Raw genomic sequence first — 18,780 nt, 5'->3', positions numbered from 1 at the left:
ATTAATAGAATAGGTAGAGCAAAGTAAGGTTGAAATATGGTCTGTTATATCCGAAAGTCTGTTGTATGCGGGTCCGTTGTAACGACCGTATTGATCCTCTACTTTTCCTCATCTATATTAATGATTTACCTGATTGTGTAAGCTCTTTGATTCGCCTCTTCGCAGGTGACTGTGTTGTTTACCATGAAAATTCAAGTACCCTAGACATTAGTTCTCTGCAAACTGATATCTCTAATATTGCTTGTTGGTGCAGAACTTGGTACATGGAACTAAACACTAACAAATGCAAAGTTTTGTGCATTTCATGCACTAGCAGACCTCCTGTTATCTATACCCTAAATAATGCTCTACAATCTGTTACTTCTTATAAATACTTGGGAATTCATATAACATCTGATCTAAGCTGGAACCATCACATTAACTACGTTATTAACAATGATAACAGTGTGCTAGGATACCTACGATGTAACTTTAGTCATGCTCCTATATAGGTGAAACTAACAATGTATAAAACACTAGTGCACCCAAAACTTGAATAAGCGTACCCTATTTGGCACCCCTCTTAATCACACTGAACTTATTCTCTTGAGATGATACAGAATAAAGCAACATGTTTTATATTATATGACTACCACCGCACTAGTAGTATCACGGCGATGAAACACGCCCTTTCCTTGCATTCACTTATTTTATGTAGCAAAGCATGCTGTCTTACACTTTTTCCATCCCCCCGTTTTGAAAGCTCAATTTGTTACGACCCCATCTTATTGTTCAATCTGCTTAGATCACAACAAGGTACACGTTACTACTTGCCGCACTAACACTTTTTTTTATTCTTTCGTCCCACGCATGTCCAATGACTGGAACCACCTTCCCTCCGATATCGTTTCTATTTCAGACCATGACTTATTTTGTGCAACCATACACAAGGACTTATTTGATGATGCGTGAAGTGTGTATATACGTGTGCATTCTTTTATATGCTGTTTTTTATGTTGCACCTTTATTCAAACTTTCTGCTATGTTAGCCTAACATTGCTTCCTTATATGTATTTTAGATGTTATTACATTTGATATCTTGTATGGTTATTTTATGTACCCCCCTCCCCTCTGTAAAGCCCTGTGCACTTGAGGGTAAAATAAATAAATAAATAAACACCTTCCCACATTCTTGCTAAATTTCACTTTGATTCAATTTCCTGTTTTCATAGGGCTAATTTTTACAGCTACAGATCTGTATGGTACCCTAGAATGAGTGCGATGGAACTTCTTGCGACCTCTATTTGGACACCTCTTGAATGCATCTAGCACAGATGCCAAGAACCAGTCATGATATACCCAAATATTTGCTTATGGCTAAAGATACAAGCATACTCTTATCACCGACACCATCTTGGAGGAAAAACCCACGTAACGTGGCAGCTGTCTACTGGCGATTTCCCAGAGAACTAGAAATAACTATGCTGCATCAGAAAAGTTTTGTTTCAAGTGACAACTTTACTTTATCAGAAGGCAGCATCACTGCTACACAGAAGTAGCAATTACAAGAGGTGACACACATATTAGTTCCCTGTCCCTGTTTGAAAAACAGACTGAATATCTATCATTCTGCGCTTTCTCCAATTTTGTGTGTGCCTTCTGCATGCCTTTACATTTACATACCACATCAAGAAATAAAGCATTTGGTTGTTGGCCACTGCTTTGTCCTTGTGTGATTCCTTCTGTGTCCTGTGTGGCCCTGTTAAATCTTCTCTTTACCAGTGAAAGCTAGTGTTTAAAAAAAACATTACACGCAGGATCTCCTGTGGGAGTTATCTAAATGATGTGTAAGTATTTGCTACGAATCAACTGCTGTTTTGTCATCATATGCTGCTGTGTTGGTATAACTACATGAAACACTGTGAAAGAATCGTGAAATAGAGAAGCGTGGTTGCAACACCGAAATATTATATGAGATCAGCATGAGGCGACGAAGAAGAGGCGAGTAGTAGCAATGTTCTCTCGTGTTATATGCTGGTGCATTTGGATGAAGCCACTGCTTCGTGGAAGTCGAGCACTGGCCAATGTGTGCCGTAGTATGTGACGTAATTGAACAGTGTCACACTTGGCAGACCTCATGCATAGACGTGGTTGATAACACTGCCTCCTCTTGGTGCGAACCATTACCAACCGTGATCAACCATACTCTGACGGCAGCTATGTAGATCCTATTTTGAAAGTGATCTGTGATGGGGACAGAGTGTGCCAAGGGCCAATAGCTTCATATGCGCTGTGTTCTCGCTGCTTAGTTCACATTGAAGCAAGAGGCAGCACAAAGGTCAATTTGCTCACTGCTGCATGCTATATCTTAACCCTTTGACGGTCAATGATATAAATATACGGCGCCGCGAACAAGTTCGAAAATGGTCGATGCTGTATATTTACGGCACCGTCTGTATGTTTAAAAAGTGCGCCAATTTCCTAACTTTTTATTTTCTGTCACGTGCTGCCACTAAGTGGGGATACAGGGAATTTTTTCCGCGCACCTCCCTCTCTCGGTTTTCGTTGCATGGTTTGTTTTAGCACTAGTTCGCTCCAGCGCGTCTATATACTACTGCTCGCGCATTGGCGCACGTGCGGGCGGCCGTTTGGATTTTGTTTCGCAGGCGGTTTCGGCTTTTTGCGCTTGCATAACTGATGGCTATCTCATTTCTAATCACTCAAAGGGCGACCGCTTGTTTCTCGCTCATTTAGTGCTCACAGGGGTGCACATAGGAAGGATGCCGCCGTGCATGCGTTTCCGTTTTTCTTTTTTTTTTGTTTTTTTTTTTAAATACACGCGAAAACTAATTGCCCTAGCTGGTTGGTGATAAGATGAAGATTAGCGGAAGTTTGTCACACGTGTTGCTTTTTTTGATGGGCACACAACCAAACAGTTTCCTTGAATGCGCGCACCTACGCAGTTCGATTAAGCTATGGACGTACGTATTGGTGTAAGAGCAGGAACATTTGAGACTTGCGAAATATTCTCGTGTGCGGATTTTCAAAGCCTTGAACTATGTGCATAAAAATGCATCAAATCTTTATTTCTGATAAGTTTATTTCCTTTTTTATTGTCGTTATTCATGAATGAAGAGTGCATATATACCAATGCAAAAGATTTTTTTCTCACTTTACGGTCACCCTAGAAAAATTACGGTAAATTTTTTTCAAAATAAGTCCCTAAGAAGAATTGGAATCTACAATAAAAAAAAATCGACCCTGGAAGGTCGCATATGGCGAAAAAAATCAACCCACAAAGGGTTAAAAGCAATCTTGTCTTATGTGACCAACGGACGGGTTTCTTGGTTGGGTACACATAGAAATGCTTACACATTTAAAATAGGTATTCTCAAACAGTTATTTATATGGTGGGAGTCTTGCATACCTAAACAACAAATGACTTATGATGCTGTAGTGGAACTAGAGGAATAAAGACCCACTCACCCATCTTACAGAGCATGCCCATGACTGCTTCCTGGTCTACAGATCCGAGGATGTCTTGCAGCATTGCAGTTACTGGAAGGCACAGTGTGTGCACCCGAATCCGTCTTTCACCTGGATGGACAGTGACACAATGGAACTGAACCATGGCTTCACTTCCTAAAGCGTACACAATACAACTGAACTTACATGAGAATTAGGTTATGAGGTTTGAAAATCAACATTATGGCTTAGCTGCTTGATCATGTGACAAAGGCCTGCTTGCTTAAAGGGACACTAAAGGTTAATATTAAGTCAACGTGGACTGATGAAATACCATCTCAGAAACCTTGAAACACTTGTTTCATGCGAAGAAGAGACTTATTTTAAGAAAAAATTCGTCCTGAAGCGTTCGCGTACCTCTAACGCAGTTCAAATCGCCCGCTCTCCGATCGAGGAGTAGTGGCGTCATGGTCTCATAGTGACGTTGCGCCGTCAGTGAGTAAAACGGTGCCCGCAGATGGCGCTATGGCGTTTCTGAGCATAACGCAAATGCGCGGCCAGAAACAGAGCCAAGACAGAGCCGACAGCAGCGCGAAAGCGGAACTATGGTGGCTGGTGGAAGGGAAAGCGCGCGACGATAAGCTGGTTCTTTATTTTATGATGCCAACTTTGATGCTCGTTGCAATGGACGACCCTGACAACGACACATTGGCTCGCGATGCTGGGCTCGACTTCAGCAATTTAAGCACTGATGAACGGGACCTGCTGCTGAGGGCTCGCGCTGCCGGCGTCGTTGCGTACTACTGCGACGGCAACTGTATGTCATGGTTGTACATATTCGCACATTTGTAGGTTTTCCTTCGTGAAAACCAAATGCTGCACTGCACCAAATGCTGTAGTTGTTCTTGCGCTTTGGAGAATGCAGGCAAGACCGACGGAACAGCGCTACGAGAAAGCATTGCTTTGAAAGGCACTCCACACGACTTCAGTAAGTCGGCGTTGAACTCGTAATCCTCTGGACAAAAGTGCAACGAGCACACTATGCGATTTTCAGCTCTTTGCCAACGCGATGTGGCAGAGGTACGGCACTTAACCACTTCGAATGGAGAAGTTCACTCGTTGGCACACAGTGATAAGTAATGTTGGATTCGTCGCTGCAACTGCCTTTGGCCAAGTTCCGCGGACCGTTCGCGCATCCCACGACATCACATGGATGTGGTATTCTCGCTGCTTGTTCCAAATGCAAGTTTCGCAAGCCAGCAGAACCAGCGCAGCACGACGTGATAACGAAAGAACTGAAACTCCAAAGCGTGCGCAATGCAAAGTCGAGCGCGCAGAGTCGAGCGAAAACGAAACCTTTCGACCACCCATACTACTGATGGGTAACGTCAAAATGTTATTTTTTTCTCAGAATCGAATAGAAGTAGACAAGTAGCATTTTCTTCCATCTTATAACCTAATGAAATGATCTTTTTAATAAGAGCAGTTGAGTACTAGTGAATAAATTATGATGAGGGGTGCCTTCGTCATCGGGCTAGTACCGGAATGTCACTGGGGGGTCTCAAATCGTGTCATGCCTTTACCTCAATTTCTTGGTTACTAAAGCTCTGTTCGCGATTATATTGACGCCTTAGACGTTTTAGAGCATTGCTTTATCACTTTACTTGGACTTCATAGTAACCTTCAGTGTCCCTTTAATCCCAAAAAAGTGCAATGAAGTTGCCACCATAAAAGCAAGCTGCTGCAGAGATGCAGATTAAAAAATGCTCTCATGAAATTTGAGCAAGAACAATCCACCAGTGAACACAAAACCTTCTATTGAAGTTGCTAAAATGAAAATGTAGGTCACTGCATTACAAAGGATTCTACTATGCAAATTTCTTATTAGTAAACCAGGCTCTACAGTAGCCTTTTTTCATTTCTATACAGAACTTAAATTGCACACCCATCTCTCCCGTTCTGTTCTCTTACCTCGACTGGACGTGTAAAGTACAGCCGCCTGAAAACAGGCAAGATTGCAGTCAGCCAAGCTCTCTTCAATGGCTATCTGCATGCCAAAACCTGCATCTGGGTTAACATTGGGCAGTGACAGCAGGTCTGTCGAGCGCACAAAGAAGTTGCCATGGAACGTGTGGATCACAAGTCCTGTGCCAGATGGAGAGTGAAGAAAAACAGTTACACAGCAGAAATTAACAGTTTTCTGTCAAGTACATTTCATAACATACGGAAGTTACACTTCAAAGAGCAAAAATTTCCTGTTATGCTTGCTGCACAAGTTTTTTTTAAGTTTTCAAGTTCTCACATCATAAGTACACAACACAGCATAACAACTTCACAGTTAGTCTAACCTCGATATAATGAACATGGACATAACAGATTATCGTATATTACAAAGTAAATTTCAAATGTGTCTCATTGATATCACTATGCAACGAATACGTACTGTCAACTTCCGTTAATTCGATCTGGATGTGACTGATGAAACTAGTCAAATTATCCAGTGGGTCGAATTAAACAAGTCAGAGAAAGTGGCGAAACATGCCATTTATTCACTTGGCAGTATTTGACTTTAAAATTGAAGTTAGCTTCGCCGCAATACAGTCGCTTTATGTGGTGAAGCATACTGATCTGGGAAAGGTGCCACTGATAGGGACATAGCACATGTTCCTTGATTTCGCAAGGACATGCGCTGTCTCCGGTCACAGTACGAGCCCCGAGACGCCTACTAAGTTTACTGGCAGGCCTTCAGATTACTGGCAGGCCTTCAGATTTTAAGATAGACCCGCGCTCTTTTGTCGGCTTTGAAAGTCCCTTCGACATTCGAAGTTGAACCATGATGAACCAGTTGAACCATGATGCTTTCTACACAATTTTGTAGATAACTGTAAAAAATAAGCTATGGTAGTTTCTTGTTTGCCACTGACCTATTAGTTTCACTGAGGTCTACTTAGGTGGCCTATTACGAAAAATAATATATATATACATATATATATATATATATATATTCTTTTTTTTTTTCGAAGAGCAAGCGGTATCAGGAAGGCTTATATCAATTGTGCTCTTAAAAGAACCCTGAATCACTTTTTTATCATCAAAGTGCATAAATGCATTTGAAGTTAAATAGGCTATTTCAGAAATACTTTTCTGCAAAAACTACTTTAATGCGTTCAGCAGAAGCACAGCTTCCACTAATTCCTCGATGCCTTGCACTGTGAAGGCTATGGCATAGCGGGGCATGCCCACAACACTTCGCCTACTGAACATCACCAGGACGAGCAGCTCAAATTTGATTTTGGATGTTCACATAGATGCCGCTACTTCCGATTTTGGCGCCTACAATGTGCCATATGTAAGCCAAACGCAGCTGTCCTCAGCAAGCCGCAGTGCGCTCAGCCAGTGGACTTGTCGTGGCGGTTGCAGTATCTACACTACGTAACAGATCGCAGTTACATGCAACTGTAAGGTGTATGTGCAGAGTTTGTTCCGTGCACGACAGGGCTTGAGTGCGTGCTCACACCCATGTGCTTCAGTCTGACCATGCTCCGTAGTGCGGACCGGCTTCTTCCTTCACCAGCTTGACCGACGGATAGCAGCCACATCCGACTTGCACATTTTGAAACACTATCAATAGTCTGCCAAGGCATCTAACTTGGAACAGCCAGGAATGAGCATGCACTGGGGTAACCATGCATGTTGTCTGACCTTAAAGGGCCCCTGAAACAGTTTGGACAAATTTTGTAAACGGGTAGGGTACAGCTAAAGTTAATCATTCGTAAGGCAATTTGTGCGAAGCGTCTCGTATTAAGAGAGCTACGGACGATTACAAATTACCCCCTCCATAGTCATGCATTTTCTCCTCAACTCGTTCGCCGAGTGATCAGGGCTAAGCTCCGCCTTCACTGGCTCTGCGTCATGATAGCACGTCGTGTCGTCGACTTTCGGTTCTCTAGGAGCGCGCGCGCGAAGCCTCTCTAAACTCTCCGCCAGCTGCTTGGAAGTCGACCCCAAGAGAGAGCTATCGAAGCAGCGTGCGTTGCGAGCATTCTGTCACAGCACCAAACGTGTCTGGTATTCAATTCCGGTAACCACAGGAGAGCTGGGCGTTTTGACGGATGCGTGGAGGCATAAACTCAAGCTGATGAAGGAACATTAACGTAGACGTACGTGAGCGGCCTGTCCGCTCGGTCCAGCCACCTGTTGGCGCAGAGCTTAACCAGCTAAACAAAGCGCTAATATTGCTCTAACCAAGTGTAAACCAGTTTAAACATCCACAAAAACAATGTGTTAACGATTACACTTCTGGGAAAAATTTGCACCAGAAGCAAAGAATATATTTTGTTACTGCTACTGTGTGTGGTTAAACTCTGTGTCGCCAGGTGGCTGCACCGTGCAGTCCATTCACATTTGCACTTCTGCTCATCGCGTGAAATGGCACAGTCAAACGGCCAGGCCCTGTCCCCTTGCGCTTGCATTTACCCGAATACCGCACTCGCGAAACGCTATTGTGGTAGTAATCCTCCGGTGTAAAGTGATGGCGGCAAATGTACATATCTTGGCGCTAATTCGATAGTGACAGTCCGATGCGCTGCAGCCAGTCAGCTCGTCTGCTGCCTTGAAGATGGACACGATGTCGCAGCTTGACATATTGCCAGTCGCTACGTTTGCAGCCCACAATGCAACTAAGTCGAATCATGGTGCTCGCAAAAAGACAGACTGACTCTGACTACGGAGCTCTCGTCAAAATGGAGCACGTTATAACACAATCAGGCAATGTTTGCTGTGTCCTGGAAGTGCTTAAGTGTAGTGAGAAATTTTTATTGTGCACTCTCTTTCTGTTACTTTCTTTTTATAGAAACAAATGAACTAACATTCCAACTATTACGAACAACATTTGTTCAACATAAAGTTAGAAAAAGTATTGATGACGCGCCCTGGGTAGCCAATCAAATATCTTGCCCTACTAACGTCATTGGGGCAAATGACGTCAAATGGGTAGGGGCTGATGCATTTGGAGGCGATCCCACCGCTAGCAACCAGTTGTAGGAGTTGAGGAGGACTTCGAGATGAAACACTTGGGAGGTTTATTTACATTATTTACAGTAAGAGTCAATTAACAGTCGTAGAGTCATTACGGGCCGGCAGCAACTCGGACGCTGCGGCCCATCGCAAGAACTTCGAGAGAGATGAATCCAGGAATGCTCTCGGTCTTCGTCTTTTAAGCCCTTCGGTATCTTGATGACACGTCACGTTCGGCCAATGGGCGAGCCCGCTCAGTTGATGCCATTTTCGGCCAATGGTAGGCGCCCGTGCGATGGAGTCACACCCGGCGAAGAGAGTCGCTGCTCGGGTGTTTGTCCGAGGGTTTACTTCTCCCTGCGGTCTTGCCTTGCTGCCTTGCAATGAGTCGTCGCCGTAGAGGGTAGGGGGCATCGCCGCCAGGTTGTCACGGCGCATTACAGCAGTCTTTCTTCGGACCCACTTTACCCACAACAGTGCCAGGACGGAAGAGTCCCTTCCCCTCACTTTCGGGAAGAGCCAAGCAGTGAATAGCTCCACCGGCTGCACACGAAGTGGGGTCCGCCAACTTGTTTGCACGTGCCTCAGGAATGTGGCATCTGCTCCTGCATTCCTTACTTAGCTGTGGTGCGATTCGATGTGGTCTGGGGAACTCGAAGTAGGCTCAGGAAACGGCCCCATATCTAACAGGGCGCCTTAAAATTCAGCCAAGTGATGTACTGCGATTGGCAGCGATGTACATTTTTAAATCCTTATAATAAATTGCACGCTTTATGCGGAGCACTTAGATAATTAATGATCACAAGGACCTACTCTAACGACTCGGTACGTTTGTACAAAATCGTCAAAATCGTTTCAGGGTCCCTTTAAGTGTCACGTGGTTTGAGGCTAGTGAAACGTTAAAAACTAGTCAACATTAGCAAGACCCGATGGCTACGACACCGATAAACAGGGGGGCCGAAGTCCTATAGTCAGCTTCTTGAAAGCAGATTTTCGCTTACTTCAGCCTGTTTCGTAAACTTCGTCAATAAATATACATAGCATACCTGCCAACCTGAAGATTTGGAAATTCGTAAAACTATTGCGGCGGAAGTGCGCGGCAGCACTTTCTTTTTTTTTTTTTTTTTTTAAGGGGATTTACCTTTTGCAACAAGCTTACTCACGTTTTCACAACCATAAGTGAAATCTGTGTCTTGGAGAGTAAAGAGCGAAAACTCCACTAGGGCACAATTTATTTTTGCAATAATTTTGCTGTTGCTGACTTTGCCTGCTTCAGAAACTTCTCCATGTAGGTTTGCTCAAGGCAAGTACCGCTCTGGTGCCCTTTGACCATGAGCAGACTTTCGAGTATTTTCTCACACACAGATGAGTGAAACTCCCGAGTTTTGTTCAATGTGCTGAATATTCTCTCACATTCAGCATTGCTGTGGGGAATAAAGAGAATACCTAGCATAACCATTGAAATTCTGTGGAACCTGAGCGATCCGTCGACACTTCAAACGCTTCCTAATTGTGACCACTGCACATCACACCTTGGCTCATTTAATATGTCGGCTGGAACCTGATATGCTTGAAAGTTGGCAAACTTGACTTAAAGTGCATCGATTGCTTCTTCTTTTGATTCGCCACTCTGCTGGGGTAGGATAGCAGGGAACGCCATAATAAAATGATGTACGCTGCTGAATTAAGCACTTTCCAGAGCTTGTACTTGAGCAACTTCAGCCATCTTGAGATTGACGTCTTCTAGTGAGAATTTGTGGCAAGGTAATCGCATGCTGCCATTACGTACAGATGCACAGCAGAGAAGAACTGCTCTCTCTCAATGCAGCTCAGTGTCTAAACCACAGAGTAGGTTGTGCTGCCAATGACTATGTCTTCATCACCTTTCTGGTTCTCTGCAGCTCCATAGCCAACTTCCAGCAATGAATGACATGCCTTGACAACGCCTGGGCGCACAAATCTAGTCAGGAGATCCTCAATAAGGCGGTTCAAGAGGCCCCTCAGTACATGAATCTGAGGAGCCTGTGCTTGAAGATGGCAGTTTGCCTTCTCAAAAAGCGGTATAACATTTTGGAGAAAAAGACAGCATGCCCTGTTTAGCTCCGACGACAAAAAATAAAACAGGCACTCCTCAAGGGTCATGTGCCTGGCGTCCCCAGAATCCTTGGTATGAAGTTTCAGTTTTCTTGCTTGAGGTACAGAATGAGCTCCTTTCCTCTTTAGCGAGAGTTCATCGCCGTCGGTGCTTTTTTCCCCCGAGGCCTGCAGGAGTCTTGTGAAGATGTGTAGTAGACATTGGGGTCAGTGCAGGGTTCTTGGGGGTTTGTGAGGAAGTCTTTGGAATTTGGTACGACTCCAAAAACAAGCTCTGCTTGTTGCAATGCTTTGTTTCAGATAAAAAAAAAAAAAAGCCGAGTAGTGCTTTCCACTGGTCGAGCAGGCTCTTCAAACACTTTCTCAATGACAGCCAACGTGTCAGCAAATGCTCCAACACCTTTCTGACCTTGGCGTCATGCATTTTTTTTTGGAACTCTTTAGGTCAATCTTTCAGTGTCGAGCTTTTCTCTAGGCGTAAAAGAAAAAAAAAAAAGTCTACCATAACCTCATCAACCTTTACTCCTAGGAACACACGAAGCTCCTTTTTGGGTGGCCAAGTTGATGACATGGCACAGGCAACCAACCCCTATCAAACCTGGTTGAGCCTCTCTCAATACAGTAGAAACACTGCTTTCTTGCCAATCATGACATTGGCAGTGTCCCAACACATAGCCAAGAGGTTTCCAACAGGCAAATTCCGAGACTTCATCTCGTTCAGAACCAGATCTGCAATGTTGTGACCCGTTGCTTCCCCTTAGGTTGTCCCGAGGCAAAGAAGGCGGCTTTCGACTATACTCGTTTCTTTAACGAAATATGTCGCAACAATAGGGTAAAGCTGCATATCCCTATTGTTACTGTCATTCACAGCAATCGAAAATACTTGCTGTTTTAGGGCATCCAGCAAAGGAGTCTCCGCATTGGCGGCCATTTCCCAAATAATTGACGTAGTCATTGTTCATGCACAGGCTTAGCATTTCGCTTCTTCGCACTTGGGGAACATCTTCCGGAAAAGCAGTCTGGCACGATTGCTGACACTCAGCGGGATGTTGTGTTTGACTAAGAACGCCGTGAAGAGGCATTCTGCACGAATCACACCATGGTCGTTGTTGCTGTGTGCAAAACTTGCTATGGCTGGCTGTCCTCGGCTCGCAAGTATCCCTGATGATTTTTCGAAGTGATGTGGACCTTGATGTCAGACTTGCCGCCATGCAAGATGTTCACATCCCAGGCACACGTGGTGCAGAATCCGAACCTCTCCCCTTTCTTCAACGGCACCAAGCACGGAAATTCTGCCGTGCACGATTTCAAAAACACTAGGAAGTACTGTCGGGGCTTCGAGCCCGCCACTGCATTGCGAAGCCGCTACAGGCCGGAGTCACACTGCGTCCGACGCGGCAGCTAGTCAAACAAGAGGCGAGGCCAACATTGCAGTGACTGAAGCTGACTGAAGTCCGAACCCACGCTGCCGTGCGAACAAAGGCAACAGCATGGCAACAGGTTTGTTGAGGCACTAGAGGCACATCAGCACTACTGAGCTTTGGATATGGATTCGTGAACGCCCTTGTAGACGACAGAAGTCACAACAACCTTGCAGCTGCCAATGATAATATCACACATACGTATTGCCCTCTCGTGGTGGCGCAAGGTACGAGAGTGTAGTTTTACAAAATTTTTTTTTTTCATAAATAAAATGTTTTCGTAAAATTTCAAGCAAGATTTGTAAAATCGTAAGCCTGCTCGAAGTTAGTACATTTTACGGAAAATTTGGAAGAGTTGGCAGGTATGCACATACAGTCGAACCCAACTATATCGAACCCGTTTACGTCGAATTATTGCATGTATTGAACAATTTCTGGGCACGGTATAGTTACAATGAGTATATATAGCAAAAATTACACTTACATCGAACAAAAATAGCAGCGACTCCCGGTATATCGAACGTCGAGCGGCGGAAAAGTGCCCCCAGAAGTTGGCTTTCCCTCGCGTTTGTGGGGAAACCCGACGGCGCGGCTGCATCCAACCGCTTTCCCTACCGTGACCGCGCTGCTTCGGACGAGCCGTCGACACCCCCCTGCAAAAAATGATCCTGGCCCGCCCGCAGCGCTTGCTCAGACAGCCAATCAGAGGCTATAGTGCCCTCATCGTGCAAAATGGCGAAAGTGCGAGTTGTTTCGGTGCTTTTCTGGTCCATTGTGTGTGTGCCTTGTGGGCCTTCTCCCGCAGTGTTGCCGTGATGAATCGGCAGAATTTGCCTTTAGTCGTGAAGCTCGAAATCATAAATCGGGTCGAACGCGGTGAGAAGTCGAATATGTCCCCGCAACGCGAATGGTTCCGAGGAACTCTCAGGACGATCCTGAAGAATAAGGGGGAAATTAGGGCTAAAGCGGCCAAACTGTCGCCCCGGTGCCCGTGGCGCCCGACGCGTACGCACGGCCGTGTACAAGTGGTTCAACCGAAATTGCTTCAGCCATGCCGGCTTCCGCGTGCTCGGTGATGACTGTAAAGTCTGATGAATGCGACGCAGCCGTTGCCGGTGTTGCCGAAACTTGGAGCGAGCTGTCAGAATTTCCGGAAGCTGTTGACGAATCAAGAGCGGACGAGTTTGTGAGTGCAAATGATGGTGTCGCGACCACGGGAGAGCCCGAAAACGAAGACTACACTGTCGACATCGTACCGAGCACAAGTGAAAGTGGGCACAATGAGGAAAGCAACGACTGTCCTTTGCCTACATCCTCCGAAGTGATTGGTGCGCTCGCACTAGTCCGGTGCTTCTGCGCGAATGCGGAAGGTTGCGGCCTCAGCTGCTTAGACAATGTGGAGAAGTGCGTGCGTCGCAGGCAGCGAAATTGCCCAAGCAGAAAGAAATGCAGGACTATTTCATGCGAAACTAAGCTAGTTTCATCAATAAAGTTATTTTATAAATGGTATGTGCTTTTATGACATCCAATTATTCAGCAGGTTTATATCGAATTATGCTGTATATCAAACTGATTGGCGTTTTTTTTTGCGAATTCGATTTAGCCAAGTTCGACTGTAGTAACAGTATGAAGCCCACCGATTCAAACATCTTTCTTGATGTCAGCTATACGCCAATAGCAGCTGTGCATCGGAATCTGCTATATTATTACGAAATAAAGCATCCAGAGAAGAGTGAGGAGCAGGCTTCTGTCAAGAAGAGCATTCGAGAAAATGGTGACTTCACGTTCCCCTTGCGAGCTCCACGCATCGCCCATGACTGCAAAGCTCAGCTATTCACAGCAGCATATGCTATTGGCGGACTATGTTTTTTCACCATACATGAGGCGCAGTTCAGGACCCCTTTAAAATCTTACTCATTGCTCGGCTTATCAGTGTTTCACAAACGTGCTGATGGAGCACTGCAAGCCTTCATTTTCTTTTTTTCATATTTTTCTTATCTCCATTGCAATGCATGTCGCTAGACGCCGTTGTACAAAAAATGCTTTTTCTTTTGTTCTTAGAAATGTCCCCTCACATCTAAATACAAGCAGTGCAGAATCGCATGAACTTGCCATGACCCTCCAGATTTCAGAAACTTTACAGGTGGCAAGTCACGTCGAACAGAACAATGAAACTGCGCGGACGGCGCCTGCTCTTTACCGAAAGCATTGGCTACATGCGAAGTGGTGATCAAGTCCCATGATGCGCATTCCTTTAGTCTGTTGCGTACATAGGCACTACGATAACCCACCTGCCATAAAGTTGGGATAGCCCTTCAGTATTATGGAAAAAAACTGTAAAGCAAAAAAAAAGCACTTGATCCTACTTAACAAAAACTCTACTGATAAAAAGATATCTTCCAGACCTTCATATACTACTAGAACTGAGCTGTAATCAGTGCTGTTACACTTATTTAGGGTTCCCTTTAAGAAGAGTAGACCGGCCATACCGTATATCTTGATTTCAACGTACTTAAGTTACTGATAGCTTGCTGTATTCTTGTTATGCAATGCAAGGAGACTCCCGAGCATGTGCAGCACCGTACTTTCTTCACGAAAAATTGTATGCATTAAACTTTTTGAAAAATTTTTAATATTCAATATTGGATTCGATATTCGATTTGATATTCGATTCAAAATCTACAATTCGGTATTTGCACACCCCTACCATATATTGGATATAACAATGAGCAGCCACTGCACCGTGAACTTTGGTGTGTTTTCCATGGTAAAATAAACTGCTTACTTTAATGCTTCCAAGCAGTGTTATCGGTTATAGCAATTAAATCTGACCACTGGGTGTGGATGTGTGTGTGGTGAAAAGATAAAAGAATGGAAAATCATTTTTAAATAAAATCCAAATAAAAGAAAATGAAAATTGGCACACTCAACCTGCATGCTGCACACTTTCGCCACACCCACCTGTGTGCCACACACCCCACATGGCACAGCTTTGTGCCAGTCGCACCGTCGTGCACCTCTCTCCCACCTCCCTTCCATGTCAGCGCTGTCGGCGCAGCCGGCTCTTGTTTTGGAGGGGTGGAAGGGAAGGAGAGAGGGGTGCTAGGCCGGCGATGCTGTGAATTCGTGCCGTGCACTGTGCGCATGTGGGTGCGGCGGCTTGCAAATTTTTTTTTTTTCTTAGGATTCTGCATTCCTTTTCCTTTCGGCGCAGACAGCTAGTAGCAGGATATACCGTATTTACTAGAATCTAATGCACACTTTTTTCCCGATAAAACAGGTCCGAAAATTGCGTGCGCGTTAGAATCGAGTACAACCCTAAATCTGCGTTACCATATCGCCATCGGCATTTCAAAATGGCCGCCTCGTATGCACTTCGAGCCTAGCTGCCATACCTTCCTCCATGTGCTATAGTATGTGTGCTTAGGCAATGCTTCCTATGGCTTAGGTTAGTGCACTGTCCGTCTTCCCGTTTTCTGCGTTTGCTCTATCAGCATGGAAATGCTGAAGACATGCCGAGTTCATCACGATTCCGCAATTAAAAGGAAAGTGATTACGTGTGCGTAGATAGACGGAATGCGGGCCTCATCCCGGGCGTTCGGAGTTCCCGAAACTTGCGTGCAGGACTGGCACAAACAGGAGAGGCGTTCTACACCGGCGGCTGCTACGTACAGCGCGGCCGTATGTAGCGATCTTGAAAGCGATCTGTGACGAAGACGAGAGTCTATGCATCTAAGCACACCGCGCTGTGTTCTCGTCGCTTAGTTCGCGTTGAAGCGAGAGGCTGCACAAAGGTCTATTTCCTCACTCCTGCTACCGCACTTCCTCACTCAAGCGTTTTGGTAAAGAGTTTCCGCGGTCATTGAGTGAGACGTGTTCATGCTTGCTTGTGCGCGCGTGACACCATGCTTGTTAATTTAGCAAGTAAGCAAATGTTTAAAAGTTTATATGGCCAATAAAACTACTACACTTACTTTTCATATAGCTGTCTACTAATTTGCCACCGTAATCGATGCTTCGCCTTTCGGGCAAAATTGCGACTTTTTTTATTAATCTGTTTTTTCCAAATGAGAGAAAGTTGTATTTCTGTACGAAAGAATGAGGTACGTGGTATTGTAAAGGACTTTTCTTTTTCTTTTTAGGTCACAGCAAACAGGTGCACATTACAATCGAGGGTGCATTAGAATCTAGTAAATATGGTAAGTGTTATAGTCAATAATATGACACGGCTTATTTTATCAAAAACAAGACACAGAAGTTCATGGAGCGGTGACTACTCATTGTTACATCCGAGAACATTGTTAAAACTGGCAATGCTATAAATGGGTTTGACTGTACTTCTTTCAGTGTAATTAAAGTTTAAAGTTTCAATGCTTTCCCATATGCCTTTTTTCTTGCAACCCAGTTATAACAATTATTGGTTACAACTATGGAATTTTCTTGTCAGTTGAATATTGTTATAAGTGGGTTAGACTGTACACTCTGAACAAATCCTCTTCAGTTCGCAAGAACAAAGACAGAAGAAAACAACACAGCACTGTATTGTGTTTCCTTCTTTGTGTCCTTGTTACTGCACAATGCAAAATAAATTATGTATTGTCATATTGGCCAGACGTATGCTCTTGATCAACCATGTTTAAGTTTACATGCTGTTTTATTACGCGCGCGCGCGCGCGTAATAAAACACACACACACACACACACACACACACACACACACACACACACACACACACACACACATATACAAAAAGCAACACTGAGAGGGTTAAGAACTGTGGCTTGGGTGCAAATCCTAACCATTTGTAGATGACCTGCGCAAAACTTAAAAAGTGTGTGTAAAGCTGCCAGATGACGAACAATGAGCATGCCATGCACATTTTGGAAGCAGGCCTTAAAGAGCCACTTAGGTAATAGAAAAGTTGAGCTGTAATAGTAAATTATCTTTCTACAATACAAAAAAACAAATCCACTCTTAGTGTGAGAGAAAGCTTGGTAAGAAAAGAGGCACAAACGAAATACGGCTGGTGAAGGTGCATTGAAGTTCCCGCACCAACTCGCTGAGACACAGCACAAAATTCTGAGCAAGTAGGTCAGATAATTAGGTCAGATAATTGGGACAGGGTCAAAGATAATTGAAGAATGGTTGGGGGAGGGCCTTAGATCGGTCGGGGACCAATATTCAAGATGGCAGCGAAAATGTTGTAACCCACCCCTCCCCAAAGAAAAACAGCACAGTACTTCTCGAAAGCTTTACTTAACATGCATTTAGTGTCTTTATACTGCCGTTATCACTTTCAAATCCATCAAATAAATCCTCTGAGTTCCGCTAAAAAATTATGTCCATGCACTCGGCCCAAAGGGGCCCACGATCTTCTGGCTGTACTGCACGAACAGCAGTGCACAATTCTCCCAGTTCGCCGATGCCTCTCCACAACCTTAATGTAATTTTTTTTTTTTTCATTGTATATGAATGCATGCGACCTTGCTGTTGCATTAAATTGAAGTCTAGGGTTTTACATGCCAAAACCCCAATTTGATTATGAGGCGCGCCGTAATAAGGGACTCCGCAGCAAGTCTGACCACCTGTTGTTTCTTTACCGCTCTGCACATTTGTTCTAACATTGTCGCAAGGATTAAAGCCCTCCCTTATGTCATGCCTCTGAGCCTTTAAGGTGAAAATAAATAGAATAAGTGAAATACACGCCAATAACACCAAAGCACCTCACACCAAACCCACACGAGAAAACCGACACCTCTCACAGCTGATATATCTGATGAAAATGGCAACTGACAAAAGCTCTGCAAGAAGATACCTGGATTTGGCGGTGTCACTACCAGGCCTTGACAGAAGTGCCAGATAAACAATTAATTTCTCATTTTCAATAAATTAGACCATTTTCTGTAATCTTATAAAAAAAACTACATTTGAAAAAAAAAGCATGAAGTGGTGAACAGGGTGAAGAAATAAGGGTGGCACTTGCTTGGCAATTGGCGCCAGCAATTGGCACCAATTTCAAGTCACTGGAAAAATGGATGGGGGCATTTGGTTGGCATTTTAGTTATGGATTTTGACGCCCTCTGCTTGAACCTAGTTAATGTTCTCATTGGTAAAGATATATTACACTGTGTTCGAGGAAGCCAAAAGGCAACCTAGCAACTTTCAAGAAGTGTTACTGCACCATAACAGCTCAAATATGAAAAATTACTTCAAAATTCATGTTGTCAAACTGATTTACCATAACTGGGGTGTCGGCCCGAAATTCAGCAAATGGAAGTTTGGCCTACAGTTTCTCTTCTTGTAAGCAACCTCTGGCGCATTAACGAAAATATAATTTTAAAAGAATACTTTACTAGTCTAAACAGATTTAGCATTCCTATTTGGTCCTTGAGATCACACAAACAATAGGTATGACCGTTTTTCACGCTATGGGATAAAATTAAAATTAAATTCTGGGGTTTACCATGACGAAACCAGTTCTGATTATGAGGCGTGCCATAGTGGGAAACTCCAGATTACTAATTTCGACCACTTGGGGGTTCTCGAGCATGTACCCAATGCACAGCACATAGCCATTTTTGCCTTTCGCCCCCATCGAAATGTGGCCACCATGGCCGGGATTTGATCCCGCAACCTCATGCTTAGCAGCGCAACGCCAAAGTCATTACACCACCCCGTCGTGTAGGGCTTACACTATGGGACATCTTTAGGACCACACAACGCAACCAAGCCTTCACATTCAGTCTTACTACTGAGCAAAGTAACACCACTGCTGTAATGCACTTGCTTTCGCTTGGCGTCTGAA

At 44.3% G+C, this 18,780-nt stretch overlaps 1 protein-coding gene across 3 annotated transcripts in view; it reads right to left on the bottom strand.

The window, feature by feature from the left end:
- Positions 1–18,780, bottom strand: part of Sec24AB (Protein transport protein Sec24AB) — a 149,705-nt gene that overhangs the window by 32,238 nt on the left and 98,687 nt on the right. For all 3 annotated transcript variants that reach the window (XM_050196743.3, XM_050196744.3, XM_055063321.2), the window contains 2 exons: positions 5,416–5,589; positions 3,466–3,576 (listed from right to left, as the gene is read on the bottom strand). In XM_050196743.3, coding sequence (XP_050052700.1) covers positions 3,466–3,576; positions 5,416–5,589 — 285 coding nt within the window. The remainder of the gene's footprint in view (positions 1–3,465; positions 3,577–5,415; positions 5,590–18,780) is intronic.

The sequence above is a fragment of the Dermacentor andersoni genome, chromosome 1 (genome assembly GCF_023375885.2).
Source record: "Dermacentor andersoni chromosome 1, qqDerAnde1_hic_scaffold, whole genome shotgun sequence".
Classification (NCBI taxonomy): Eukaryota; Metazoa; Arthropoda; class Arachnida; order Ixodida; family Ixodidae; genus Dermacentor; species Dermacentor andersoni.
The sequence above is the reverse complement of the archived record's forward strand: the minus strand, read 5'-3'. Positions and strand labels throughout refer to the sequence as shown.